At 52.9% G+C, this 14681-nt stretch overlaps 1 protein-coding gene across 1 annotated transcript in view; it reads left to right on the plus strand.

Moving 5' to 3' along the window:
* Positions 1–699: 699 nt before the first annotated feature.
* CCM2 (CCM2 scaffold protein) overlaps positions 700–14681 on the plus strand; it is a 38840-nt gene continuing 24858 nt past the window's right edge. The window contains exon 1 of the mRNA XM_037385458.1: positions 700–959. Within this exon, the coding sequence (XP_037241355.1) occupies positions 846–959 (114 nt within the window). The 5' untranslated portion in view covers positions 700–845. The remainder of the gene's footprint in view (positions 960–14681) is intronic.

Below are 14681 nucleotides of genomic sequence, written 5' to 3' on the forward strand. Positions count from 1 at the left end.
CTCCCCCGGCCCTGAGATTTCCCCCCCAACTCCATAAGCCCCCTTCCCCCGGGAGTCCGCCCGGCCCCGGATCCCGGCTCCCCGCCGTGAGAACCCCCCTGCCCCACCCCGGTTAAGGCTGCGGGCGGCCACATGCGGCCCACGGAGAACTACTCTTCCCAGCATGCACCACGCCCACAGCACCTCACGGCGGCGGAGCCCGCTGGGGCAAGTTGCAGCGCCTCCCGCCGCACCGTCGCAGAGAGACCTCAGTTCGCCCCCCGTCCCTGGGAGCAGCCCGCCCCGGATGGCGGCGGATGGCGCTTGGGCCGCGCCACGCACCACAGCTGCCACAATCGTCGCCATGCCTGAGGCGGAGCTACGCCGGCGCGTGACGCCACGCCGCACGCCAGCACCCCCAGCAGCGGGGCAGGGATTCAGCGCATGCGCAGCGCCGCGGGGGGCGGAGCCTGACTGGGACGGAGCGTGGCTAGAGCGCTGGGCGGGGCCGCAGCGCCCGCCGCTCCAGGCGTTCCTGGATGGGCGGGGCTGGTGGTGCGGTGACCTACGAAGGGGCGCAACCTGCTGCTGAATGGGCGGGGCTAACGGCAGTGGGCGGGGCCAACCCGAGGCTGCGGCGGGGTCGGCGCATGCGCGGAGCGCCCCGCCATCCCCGCGCGGCCGGGGAGGACTGACGTCAGTCCTCCTGGCGGCGGGCGGAGCGCGGTGCACGCCGGGAAGCCGCCGCCCAAGATGGCGGCAGGATTGAAAAGTTGTTGGTGGTGCTGAGGCGGCTGCGGGCGGGTCGCGACCGGGAGTGGGAGCTGGGTTGGTCTATGGCTGCTGCCGGCCAGTGAGGTCGAGCTATGGGCCCCGCCGCGCACACAGGCCGGGCGAGCACGGCAGCTGCGGGGATGCCCCGGGGGGGCCGGGGCCGCCGCCGCCGGAGACATGGAGGAGGAGGGCAAGAAAGGCAGAAGGTGAGTATGGGCCGTCACCGGGCTCCTCGCTGCTCTGGAGGTGGAGGGTAGCTGGCGGGTCCTGCCGTGCCCCTGGCAGAGGGGGTCCTCCCTCACCTCCGGGCCTGGGGTGCTGCATCATCCCCTGGGCTGAGGCTGTTTGGGCTCCCTTTGGCGCTGGACTCGTGGCTTTCCTTGTCCTGGAACCCTCGCAGGGGTAGCTGGACCCTCTCTTGGCTTCTTGATCCTTGTTCCCTCCCTGTGGTGGTTCCAGGTGTGGCCCTGTCTGAGCTGAGCACCTCCTGTGTTTGTGACTGCTGTGGGGGCCGGGGCCTTGCTTCCTGCTAAAATTCTCGTGGTGGGCTTGGGGGAGCGCTTGTGGGTCAGCTGCCTTCCAGGCATGCCCTGTCTTCAACCACGGTATGGGTTGGCTCCCACCACTCTGCTGGTGCCTTGATACCGGTCAGGGGCTGATTTACCCTTCTGCTTTTCTCCCCAGTCAATAAATGAGGCAAATAATCAATGAAGCACCTTAAAATGAATTCTGTAGTAGTGCTGGCCTGTTGTCTGCTGACAGTGGCACTAAACTGGGCATGCTATACACACATGCATCTGGTTTATGTGTTTATATGCATATATTCAGTCAGCTACAGTCAGGACTGCAGCACTGTAAGCGCCTCAAAGGTCAGCAAGCTCTGTCTGTGTTGACTGCATAACAGGCTGCTCTACTTTCTCAGTTTTAAACGTATTTTTATGTTGTGTGGAGGAGGTTGAAGCTGGAGCTGGGGACTGAGGTGGGACACTTGCTAAGAGTGGTGCTCCTGAGCTGGGGGTGGTTGGCTCTTTGCAAAAGAAACAACCCTTTCCCTTGCTTGATGACTAACCTGGGGGGAAACAAGCTATTTTTAGTCGGTTTTGGGGGTACTTGCAGTAACGGTGATCTCGGAAGGTGGCAGCAGAGTCTCCTGCTGAAACTGGTTTGAAACGAACAGAATACACACAGAATGAGAAATATTGAATGGTTGGTTTTTTTCTGAAGTTACTGTACAGGCTTCCCACAGAGCCAGATCTGGGAAGTAAAACCACTGACTGTCCCTTTGTGATGTCTGGTGAACCACGTGTGGTGCAGCAGGATCAGCAGCACAGGTGGAAAGAGAAGTTACTCATCAGGATATGTTGTCTTCCTCCTTTCAAGAAGAAACAACTCCAGGTGCTTGTTCCTGGGGCCGTGGATAATTGTAGAGTAACTTTATAGATGTAGGCAAATGCCCCTTCGTGGTAGGGAGTGACTGCAGGGCTAGAAGTGTGCGCAACTCAAATACGTAGACAAGATGTGATATGTTGTAGGAGCGGAATCATTTCTTGTCTGCTGAAAAATGTTTCTCTGCTATTTTGGAAAAACCTGGGAGATTTTGGCCTTGCAAAATGGTGCTTTCCAGAGAGCTGTTTACTGTGTGGCGGGGTGGTAGGAGAAGAAGAAGGCGTTGTTGTGCTGGCTGGTGGTAACCTGGGACTGTGTTAGTGTGAGAAGAGGCAGCTAACTCTTGTACCTGTGGATCCTCGGGGTGGCTGAGGTGTCGGGGTGAAGATGGCCCAGTTCAGTCTTCTGCTGGGAGCAGACTGCCCTCGGAGTACTGCGTAGCTCCAAGGATGGAAATTAGCAGTCTATCTGGGCAACCTGCTCTGTGTTTCACCCTCACAGTGAAGAAAGCTGTTGAGTTTTTTTCTTCTATGACAGATTTGCAGGGTGTTCCTGTTCCTTCAGTTTCTGTCACTGGGAAGACTTTGTATTCCTCTTTCCTCCTGCACCAGATCCTTGTACACACTGATCTGATCCTCCCCGACCCTCCTCTTCTCCAGGCTGGATGATCCACCTCTCCCAGCCTCTCATTGTGTGATGGATACTCATGGCCCTTCTGGGCCAGCTCTCACATGTTCCAGTCTCTCCTGTACTGGTGACCCAGACCTGGCCGCTCCAATCCCCCTGATCTGCTTCTTTGCTGCATTGTTGGTGATCCCAATGGCCAAGGAAACATGCAGGAGCCCCGCAGGAGTGGGGCTGCAGCTGAGGAACTCTGTGTTGCACAGGGATAGCATCTCCTGGGCCAAGCCACGGGCTTACAGTACTTCTCAGTGTACTTTTCCCTCATAGTGGTAGTTAGTTAACCCTTGAAGCAGATGCCTGCGGCTCTTTTGAGTTTGGACTACTATCAACGCAGTTAATTTGGCTGCAGAGGTGGGCTTATTAATCTCCTGTGCCACAGCAGTTCCCAGCTGCAGGGGAAAACTCTTTGTGTCTTTTATATGCTGTGGATCATTCCAGAAGGCAGGTCCTGGTCCTCTGCCAGTGGCATTATGGGCTGAAATGGGGCAACTGAGTTTGTTTAACGCCTCTCTGAAGGTGTCTTAGGGCAGGTTTGGTCAGGACTAGGGAGAAAATCCCAGCCTTGCTTTGGGGCTGACTGCAGCTTTAGACAAAGCATGTACTTGTTAAAGTGGAACCCTGGAAATCCTGCCAGGAACTTGTCTTCCTTAGCTTTTGCCTCTGGTGGCTCATGCCAGTGGGGTTATCCCAACCGGAATACAGCAGTGGTGGGATGGAGCATGTCCAGCCAGCTTTTGGCTGTGGTTGTGAGAGCTGTGTCTCAGACAGGTTTGGGGCAAAACACACATTTCTCTCTGATATTGTGAGGAAGGATGGATCGACTTGGAGGATGTTGCCTCCGGCTGTGCCATGAGGCCACGCGGCTTCCTCAGCACTTGCTGCTGCAGTCAGCTGGGCTGTGGGAACCTGCCTGGGGCTGGAAGAGCAGCTGGTCTCATGCTTGGGAGCCTCAGGCGAGGATGGATGTTCTTGGCATGCCTGTTCTTGGCATGCCCCTTCCTGGAAAGAGAAGGGATGGAGGGAGGATGAAGGCAGATTTCTTGGCTGCCCTGTTGTTATTTGCCTGTAGAGAGGATTTTCCTGCTGGCCTGTGTCGCAGGAAACATCTCACATCTGTGCAATGGCTGCCAGGCTGCTGCAGGTGATGCAGTGTGAAATCCTTGCATGGTTTTCCTGAAGTAATTCTCTGTGGGCGGTATCAGATGTTTGCATAAAATTCCTGACTCTTCCATCTCGGGTATGCCCTAGATCTCTGATGCTGGCTCACTTCGCCTGTTCCCAGGCCTCTTACAGCAGCTGCCTCTGCAATTGCCAGATCTTCCTCGTAAAACTGATCAGTATCTGTGGTACTGAATTCTTTGTGGTTTAAAATGCTGGTTAATATTGAGGATATTGGCCAGTCCAGCAATTCCTTCTTGTGCAGATCATTGCAAAATGTCTGCCAAAACTGAGCTTGTAACTCCAAAGTGTGCTTCGCTCCACACCAGAGGCCTTGGGCAGCAGGGTCGGGTTCTGCGCTGGTATGTGTGGAGGTGAATAGAAAGCCGAGAAGCTTCTCAGGGGCAGCGAGGTGGTTATTAAATAGCTGAGACAGAGCTGGGTCTTGAAGTTGGGTGGCACAGGGCGAGCATCTAGCCTTAACATAAATACAGAGGGGCTGAGCTTGGAGTCACAGTTTTGTGGGAATTTCTGCTTGCAGGACAAATCACTTGAGCTTCTTTCGTTATCCTGAATATCTAGCTTGTTCTTGTCTGGAATAACCGCTGGGCTTTGACAAGCCCTGCACCCATGTTCATGTTTGAGACTGTTGCTGCAGGAATGGTTCTTCCATGACTTCACTTATTTAGGCCACTCGAGTGAATGCAGCATCTGTATTTTTAGCTTCCTGGGAGGTTTTTAGGCTAACGAAAGCACCCATGAGTACTTGGATCCTGTGGTGCTTTGCATGCAGAGCCTAGATCTGTACTCCCAGCTAAGGCAAGCCACGTGGAGATCGTTCCTGTAGGCTGCCCATCACCCATTGCTCTCTGCTAGTCTGAGACTTGATGCAGCAGCCCTGACCTGATCCCCAGTCCTTTTGGGATAAGTTAGGCAGGCTGCGACTGTGATAAAGCTCTAGCTGCCATGGTCTGGCACAGTGGCTGCTTGCTTGCTTCACACCTTGTGCTGAAGCCTGGCTGCAGAAGGTTATGACAATGGGTGTTTAGTCCCTGTCTCTGATCTCTGCGCCTGTGCAGGAGCCTGAGCTGTAATATGGAAAGCTTTATCCAGAATAACTGCAGAGTCCACAGTTCCAGCAGGTGTCGAGCACTGCTACCTTCTCTGCTCCTGGCATGTCCCTTGTCCCCAGCTGATGTGACCTGAGGAAACACAGCAGAAGCTGCCCAGGCTCTGCCCCAGTGGTGGGTAACTGGGGGAGCATGAGGAAACCAGAGGGCTGGGTTTCAGTTGCTGGAAGGGCTTGGCAGGGTAAGGCCAGCTGCCCTCGTCCCTTGCCATGGTGCAGTTTGGTGTGCTGGCACTGGGGGACAGCTCAGCAGCAACTGTTGCCTCTTCCAGCATGGTGCTGGTGTGAGGGTGCCTGCAGGTCTTAAAACAGGAGCCTGGCTTCTGAGCTTCTCTCACTGACAGGTCTAGCTTGAAGTGTTTGTGCTGATTAAAATGATGCAGTTTAAAATACATCTGGAATCCAGCTGTGAGAGATCTTCTGGACACTGCCTCTCCCCTCTTACCAAGGCTCAAGGCGCACCAAGCTCCCAAAGTGGAGGCATATGGGTAGTGAATTGCTGGTCAAGGCACTGCCCTTCCAGCTCTGTGCTTTAATCCACATGCCCGGGCACTTTGGCTGCCACCACGAAGCTGGGTGAGCTCAGCCAGAACAGCGCTTCTGAGGCTGTCTTTGGCTCTCCTGCCCAGAGGGCAGTCTCCGGTCTTCCTCTGTAGCTAGAACATCATTTGCCATGTACCTTAGCTGACATTTCCAGCCAACAGACTTGTCTGAAATGGCTAATATTGGATCTGTCTGCTGCACTGCTTTGTGTGAGCCAAGTGGGGCTCATGTAGGTGAGAACAACCAAAGATCTGGATACAGCAATTTGACATCCTCCAGTTTTCCACTCCTTATCCTGTTAAACTTTAATGGTTGCAGTTACAAACCCCAGTGCTGTTTCATATGAAGCTTGGGAAAACTCCCAAGTGCAACTCAGCGTTTCCCTAATTGCATTTAAAATCTCTGCCTGTGTTCAGCAGCTCAATAAAGACTAAATTTGGTGTTCCTGCTCCCTCTGAAGGGGTGGCCTCTGGGTTGGGAAACGGGCTTTTCATTTTGAGAGCTGTCTCATGATCTAAGTCTTCCTGGGGAAGCCAGCAGACCTGCTAGACTGGGTTTTAGCAGCTGCTCTGCTTTGAACTGCTGGTGCCTGGCTTGCTGTGGGGCGCGGGGCTCAGTGGGACAGTCCTGTCCTTGCTCTTCTTGGCTGCTTTTGGCCTCTTCCCAGTTACAAGCAGGGAGCTGCTCATTTTCTCAGTGCTTCCTCCTGCCCCTGGAAGAGGCCAAAAATCTTCTGGAATACAAGGAGCAGAGGCTGAATGGAAGTGTGATCATCCTGGGTTTCAGCTTGGAGCCCAGAGTGGGGTTAATGTGGGGTAAAATCTGACTGCAGGGGGCAAAGGGGCAGGAGAGATGGGGCTTTGGCACTGGCATCTAACAGAGCAAGGCTCGTGGCCCACTCTGGGTGGTGGCGTCTTCCTCTTGCTGCTGCTGAATCTTGGCCTGAAAGTTTGGATGGTTCTGGTGGACCTCATGGTGCCACACAGCTGTACTTGTCCAACTTGCAGCAAGGAGGAATTTTAAAAATTACTTAAACTAAGCTTAATTGTGCTTCTTGAGCGAGGCCTGTGAAAGCTGAGACTTGCCCAGCTGAAGTCCAGTGTGAGTCTGTCTCCATATAGGATGTGGGGTTTTTCAGTCTCGTTGGTGCCCTTTTTGGAGACCTTCTACCTTGTCTGGAGCAAAGTGAGGACCTGTGGTGTCAGGAGAGACTGGAGGACTCTGGGGAAAAAAAACGTGTTGGTGTTGCTCTGCAGTGTGGAGCTTTGCTTCTACCTCTCCTAGGGTCTGGGATGCTGTTGGGGAGTTCCCCTTGTGTGGTGGGTGACCTCTTCCTGCTCTGGGGCCTCAGCTGCTGGAGGTGGTGGCAGCTGTGGCATAGAACATCTTCAGCAGCCCCTCTCCTGGTTAGGTCTACACCTCCTGGCTGGATGGCCAAGAGCGGCTGTAGATGAGCAGCTGTGGGTGTAGGTGGGTTTGGAGCACACCTCACGGTGCTTCCTCAGGAGGAGCTTGTCCTGAGGACCAGGGTGCTATGGGAGGGCTTTGTGGCAGGGCTGTTCTTAATGCACTGGTCATATCCAGGTGACCTTGGGATTCATGGGAGGTGGGATCATCCTACCCAACAACAGTCATGTGGCTATGATGGTGTGCTGCTGCTCCAGGCCTCGGTGGGCTGGAGAGGAAGCACAATGTCTCAGACATGGTGCATGTCCTCAAAATGGGGATACTGGAAGCTTGAGAGGCCACTTGAGCTTGGTTGAACACAGGATGCCTGGCATTTTTGTGGCTGAGGGCAGTGGCCTGTGGTGGTGAGGGTGCTGGGAGGGGCAGCCCCATTTCCCTCTGCCCCAGCTCCTGCTTTGTCTTGCCCTTGGCACTCGCTCCAGGGCTCATCTTCTGCCTGCCTGGCTTCCTGCACTGTCAGGCTTATGCTGTGGTAGGAGCAGGACAGCTCTTTCCTCTAGGCAGCCACTAGATAAGTGGGTCTGCTGTCGGGGCTGTGGTCAGCCTCAGGATGAGGGAGGCTGTTCCTAAAACCAGTGAGGGCCATCAGCAGGCACTGGCACGGTGGCTGGGAACAGGGATGTCTTCCCAGTTTGCTTCCCTTATCAGATTGGGGATGTACTGAGCCTGTGCCATGTCTGTAGCTGACCTTTGAGGTTCACGAGCTGCTCTGCACCCTGTCCTGTGGCAGGTTCTCCATGGCGTGCTGTTGGGCAGCGGCCTGTCTCCATCCTTGGGCTGACCCCACTCAGGATAGTGGCACTTCCCCCCACTTGAACTGGGAGAGGCAGTGGGCAGGTCATATCTATCAGTGTGATATAAATACACCCACCACGCTGATTTGCAGGTGTCTGCATGTGGCATCTCCTTGGGCCTGCTGCTTGTCCAGGCTGAAGGAGGCTTGGTCAGAGTTGCACAGCTCCTTTGAGCCTGTGGTCACCCCCACCTTCAACACCTTCTGGCTTTCCCAGTCTTCCCCTGTCCCCATACAACGGGCAGATCAGACCCTCGTGTTGGGGTGGTGATTCCAAGAAATGTGGTGCCTTCCTGGGTGAAAGCAGGCGAGAGTCTGCTGAGTATGTGAGGTGGGCAGTGTGTTGTCTGTCTTGCTCTGGGTACTGCTCAGGCTCTGCCTCTGCCCAGCTGTTTGGCTTCAGAAAACCTGAAATATTCTGTTCTTCTTGGTGCTACCCTTGCATAATGTTTTCAGTTAACGCTGCCACCTCAGTAGTGTCCCTTTTCCAGACAGGTTCCTGGGGTGTGATGTCCACCCCACCATGAAGACAGACTCTGACCCTGAGTGGCTCTGCCTTGGCAGGAACTAACAGCTCCGCCTCAGTTTTCCTGTGCATCCTTGTGTCCTCCTCGGTGCCAGCTGGCACCAGGATATGAATAGCGGCGGTGACTGGAGGAGAGTTCCCTGAGATGGGAGGCACTGGGGAGGACAAAGCTCTGCTTCAGAGTTGCAGCAGTATCCTGACTTCCAGCTATAGGAAACACCTTCCAGCTGGCCGTGGCCTGTGTAATCAGGTGCCCTGTATTGGATGCTCTGGCTCCCAACAGCTCCTGGGGGTGTGTTTGGTTTGTATTTGCCTTCACCTGCAAGGATGTATGGAAATACTCGCCCAAACAGAGCACCAGCAGGGCAGTGAGGCATCTCCTCCAAGGCTGGGGAGGTGCCTCTTCTGAAAGCTATGGTTGATGCTCACATGCAGCTTAAACGCATTATCTTCCCCTGGGTGGTGGTGGGAGGCAGAGGGAATGTCCTGGCTGCTGCTTCTTGCTACCCAGGTGTGTCTACCCCTGCTGCTTTCCACCTCCATGCATGTCCTGGTTGTGGCCCCTATGGGTTTTGAGGATGGAGCAGCATGAGGGTGTCAGGCTGGTGGGACCATCTCTTTGGGGAGCTCATCCAGGGCAAGCGATGGCTGTGGCCTGGGGCTGGGGAATGAGAGGGGTCGCTTATTTCCAGTTAAGGCTTCACAATCATGGAAGCTAATGGTCCCACTTCAGATGTTCAGCCTTCAGTAACCTTCACTGGACACCAAACTGCTGCTTTGCTGCTGAGGCCAGCATGGGAAAGGACAGGTCCTGCAGCAGAGCTTAATGTAACCCAGATTTTTCCTGGGTTTGCATGCCTGTGTCAAAATAGTTTTGCTGTTGTGGGTTTTGCTTGGTACAAAATAACTCTACCATGTAATTGGGTAAATACTTGCTTTGCTGTTTGGTTAGAGAATGGCAGACAAAGCTGAAGCTTCCTAAAACTGCATTGTTCACACAAGATGCTGGCTGAAGTAATGATACCAGCTTTCAAAAGTGTACTCCATAAAACTTGCCATGATGGAAGCCCTGACCCAAGACAAGTCTGGTTCCAGCCCCAAATAAAACAGTGAGGTATCCCTGACCCCACAGCCCCCGTTAGCTGTGTTTTGAAGAGCAACACCTAATACTCTGCGTTTGAGCATCTGTCTTCCTTTTTTGTGTGTAACATCCAGAAAGCAGATAATGTTTTCTGTTTCAGAGGTGCAGCCTGTTTCTGTGCTGGTGAAAGCCTGAAGCCACACAAGAGTAGTGCTCCGGGATGAGATGGCATCTGTCTAGCCCACACATCTCCTTGAACTTGAGCAGTTTCTGTATTTCCAGCAGGCTGCCTCATTGCATGGGGACTCAGCAGGCTGGCTGAGCTGGCAGACACAAAGCTCTGCCCTGTGGTGTAGAGGAATGAAGCTGGGTTAATTAGCATTGATAATATACAGCTGTGGGCTGGCTTCAGGGGTGGCGGGTTGGTTGATGTAGGTAAGGTGCAGCTGTGGCTGGTTAAGGGGTTGGGCAGTCAGTGAAGAGAGGAGGAAGAAGCAGTGAGGAGTGAGTGGGCCCTGGATGAGGCGAAGCCAGCAGAGGGACTGGTATGAAGAGTGTGATGGTGTGAGACAGTACAAGACCTTGTTGCAGCTTTATAGTTTGGAGAGTGCTGTGACACTGTGGGACGTATTTCAGTCTGAGGCTCATCTCTGTGGACCTATGGCAGGCTGCAGAGCCTGGTTCTTCAGGGGTGCAACCAGGAAGCCCCCAGGCTTGCTGTAGGACCACCAGGATGACAAGTCTTGAAGCAGTGACGTAGTAAAGGGTTAATGACTCACTCCTCAGTGGTGGCTCTTCTGCAGAGCTCTAATCCTTTCTCCAGCCTCCTGTGGCATACTGCTCCGAGGACAGCCTTTCCTTCTTGCACAGGCTTAATCCCCATTTATTTTGCTTTTCACAAAGCTGTATCACCCTTCAGTGCCTTTTGATTCTTTCACCCTAGGATTTAGTTGCGGGGGGGGGGGGGGCTGGGAAAAGTCAATCACAGAAGAGTGTGCTCTGCAGAACCAAAGAGTTTAATGTGGCTCCAGAGCTGGGCAGGGGGTGTGTGTGTAAGGAGGGGTGACACAGGTCTTGTCATGCTCTCAGTGATCACAGTGAAGTGCTCTCCTAATACTGACCAGACATGAAAATAAGCGCAACCTTGTACCTCATGATGCTCTGCCACTAAATCCTTGTAGGTAGTAAGAACACACTTGCAGGGGATGCAGGTGGGTTGGCATTGCTGGGAAGCTTCAGAAGCCTCAAGCCCTGTGTTCAGCAAAGGTCTTCAGGACTCACTTTAGCTCAGCCCATGGTAGGTGCTAAAAATACAGCAGCAAATGCTGCTTTGTAGGAAGGTGTGCCGCTACCTGGGGAGCGGTTGCCAGACTGGGTTTCAGCTGGAGTTTGCTGGAAGCCAAGCCACATCTGGCTGATAACTGGAAAGTTTTCCTTGGCCTGTTTTAGGTTTGGGTGCTGACACTGCCATGGCAGCTGTGGTTCATGGTGCCCAATGCATTCACATCTGCCTGAGGTCTTGTGTTCTAGTGCTGCTGATAGCCACTGATGGCTTCTCCAATGGTTTGTCCTGTGACCCGTGCAGGTATTTTCTAGCCAAAGTTAAGGTGGAAACAAGATGCTCTTTGTAGCAGTAAGCATCCTGACAGCTCTGTGTGACCGAAGCATTGCTGAGAGTCAATGAATATAGAGCAGAACAGGAGCAACCTTCTCTGTAGCCAATACACCTGGCAAAGGTGAGCATTTGATGCTTAACTCAGCATCCATTTGAATTTCTCTTGCTGCTAGAATCCTAGAATGGTTTGAAGGGACTTAAATGCCATCTAGTCCAACCCCCTGTCATGAGCAGGGACATCTTCAACTAGATCAAGTTGCTCAGAGCCCTGTCCAGCCTGACCTTGATTGTTTCCAGGGATGAGGCATCTACCACTGCTCTGGGCAGCCTGTGCCAGTGCCTTACCACCTTCATCATAAAAAAAAAAAATAAAAATTCTTCCTTATGTCCACTCTAGATCTACCCTCTTTTAGTTTAAAACCGTTATTCCTTGTCCTGTCACTACAAACCCTGCTAAAATGTCTGCCCCTGTCTGTCTTATCACAGAATCCTAGAACAGCTTGGGTTGGAAGGGATGTTAAAGATTATCTAGTTCCAGGCCCCCTGCCATGCGCAGGGCCCCCTTCCCCCAGCCCCGGTGGCTCCCAGCCCCGTCCAGCCTGGCCTTGGGCACTGCCAGGGCTGGGGCACCCACAGCTGCTCTGGGCAGCCCGTGCCGGCGCCTCGCCGCCCTCACAGGGAAGGATTTCTCCCTCAGCTCTGATCTCCATCTGCCCTCTCTCAGCACAAAGCCGTTCCCCCTTGTCCTGGCGCTGCAGGCCCTTGGGAAAAGCCCCTCCCCAGCTTCCTCGCCGGCCCCTTTGGGTGCTGGAAGGTGCTCCAGGGTCTCCAGGAGCCTTCCCTTCTCCGGGCTGAACAGCCCCAGCGCTCCCAGTCCGGCTGCACAGCAGAGGGGGTCCAGCCCTCTGATCATTAGGTTTTGGGTGACTTTGTTCCACTTTCTTCTTTCCAAAGAAGCTTCATGATGCTCACCTCCGAGTCTGAGAATTCTACCTGGTTGTTGTGTGTTTCCATGCCATGCTGTACCTGTGTCCCAGGCAGCACCTCCAGCAGGGAAGCACAAGCTTCTGACTGAGGAGGTAGATCTCAGTGAGCAGCTTGGCACTGGCAGCTGTTAGAGAGGCGATGACAGGCAGACAACATTGCAAGATGTGCTGCGGACACGGTCCATGCGGCTTGGCAAATCCCCTCTGTGAATCTGGCAGAGCTCTGGAACCGTTCAACAGGGTGAGCCAGAAATGGGACTTTAATCAGGATACTCAGATGAGGGACTTGGGTGGTCTGGTTGTAGAGCTTGTGTACCTGTTTCTGATGGGAGATGAAAGAACGGGAGTCAAACGCTGCACTTTGCTTTATAAACAGCTTATTTCTCCAGCCTGAGGTGCACAGCATGGGGCTGCCCTTTCCTCCTCTCCAGAAGCTGGGTGACTCCATGCTGATGGGACCAGCACAGACACTAGTGAAGGACTTCACAGGGAGCCTGACACATGATTTTTTAACTCATTTCACATTCTTGATCTCAAACTACAGCTGCTTCCTGTCTTAATCTTGCATTTAACACATTAAGGCTTCCCCAGGGGCAAGGTAGGATAACCGAAATTCACCACATCAGTTCCATTGGTACTTCCAAGGGAAGATGAGCTTCTGTAAAATTATTGTAGCAGCCCTGGCCATCCTGATGTCACTGTCTTACAGTGCCTTAAGTGCAGGTAAAAGCAGAACTAGGGGATGAAATAAATGGGATTAATTATGCTCTGTAGCGTAAGGGGAGCTTGTGTGATTTCCTTAACGCAGATCTTGGTTCTGGGTGGTTGAACTGGGCAAAATGGGAGGTCAGGGTCTGACCTGGAGTGGGCTGGAGGCAGCTGCTGTCTCAGGTGGGTCGGCCCGGGTATTCCCAGGACAGAGAGCACTGTAAATTAAAAAAAAAAAAAAAAAACAAAACAAAACCAAAAACCCCCCCCACAACCCTGAAATAAATGAACTTTGGCAGGGAAGCAGTGAAATGATTTATGGAAACCAATGGAACTGCCAAGCTAATTGCTGAAACCAGAGTATGCAGAGCCTAAGGGTCGGAGCCTGCTTGACCTGCCTGTGGGCTCTGCGTAATGAGAGCTTGTACTTATCCCCTCTGCAACTGAATTCCTCTGGGCAGGAATACCGATGGTAAAAGGAACCCTAAATGGCTGGTTTCTCAAAGTCTTGGCAAAATTTTAAGTAAATAAATATTCTCAAGCGGTTGGCTCCTAACAGAGGAAATGTCAGGAGCCAGGCTGAGCGAAATTGTAGGCGTTGGACTCTGCCCATAGCCAGCTCAGGACCTTGCTGTCTTATGCATGTGCCAGAGGTTGGGAAGCCTTGTCCTGCCTGAACCATCAGCATCCTTCAGGTATTGCCTCACCTCAGCCAGAGACAGCTGATTCATGCTGCCTCTCCAGAGGGGAGCTGCAGCGGATGCAGTTGCAGAGAATTTTTGGGTCAGGTAGCTGCAGCTGAGCCAGGCAAGGACTTCTTGCTCTGGCTTCTCACTTCCATCTCCCTGCTTCTCATCCTACAGCCTGCGTGGGTCCCTACTGAGTCTGTCAAGCTTTCTTTTACCATAAAAACCCTCATGAGTTTTGGTCTGTGCTGGCTTGCTTTGCTTCCTAACTTGGCTCTTGCCATTGCATGTGCAGGTATGCTGCTGTATCAGAGGGCGATGAGCTCTGGAGAGGGTGGGCTGGGGCACTACCCCCTTGCCTTGTCACCTACCCTCCAGAAGTGTATGCTCATGTCCCTGAGAGCTGTTGTCTTGCAACATGGCTTCTGTCTACTTAATTTCAAAACAGCTTTGGGAGTTTGTTTTAGTAGCACTTTCTGTATCTGTGCTCAGTGGATAGCTAAATCCACATGGGGCGTGCACGGGAGCCTGGCCCGGTGAGGACACAGGGAATATCTGGTAAGCCCAGGTCTTTAAAAGAGAGATCAGAGACTTCTTGAAATGTCTCTGCAAATTTAGTTTAACTTGCATAAAATTCTGCTCTACTTTATCCTGGTTTACTGACTTTGGTACTGTTCAGTAGAGATACTTAACAGCTATGTTTTCCGTGAAGTCCTTCAGGTTCTTTGCTTAGCCTCAGTGAGCTGGTCTCTGTCTGCAGATTTGGTCACCAGCATTTTAATAGGCTTCCCTGTCTCCCAAAGTACTTTCCTGTTTACCTAGCCAGACACATAATACCAAACCCTTTCTGTGCTGATGCAGTAAAAGTTTGCCAAGCAGATTTGTCTTAACTGAAGCAAACATAGTAAGCTCTAAAAACCAATGTGGAAAGTCACTTCATGCCACTAGATATGGACAGCGGGCTAAGTGAACTTCAGTGCTTCCCCACTTTTGTTTTGTAACCTTCTTTAGTAAAATAAGTAATTTTTTTCATTGAAAAGAGGAAATGCCCACCTTTCCTGGTTTAATTTGAGGTGTGAAGCTTCTTTTTGAGAGCAGCGTGCACAAGAGGCAGAAAATGTGGAAAATCTCTGGAGCCTGGCTGAGCTGACGTGAAGAGCTGGCAG

The sequence above is a fragment of the Falco rusticolus genome, chromosome 4 (genome assembly GCF_015220075.1).
Source record: "Falco rusticolus isolate bFalRus1 chromosome 4, bFalRus1.pri, whole genome shotgun sequence".
Taxonomy (NCBI): Eukaryota; Metazoa; Chordata; class Aves; order Falconiformes; family Falconidae; genus Falco; species Falco rusticolus.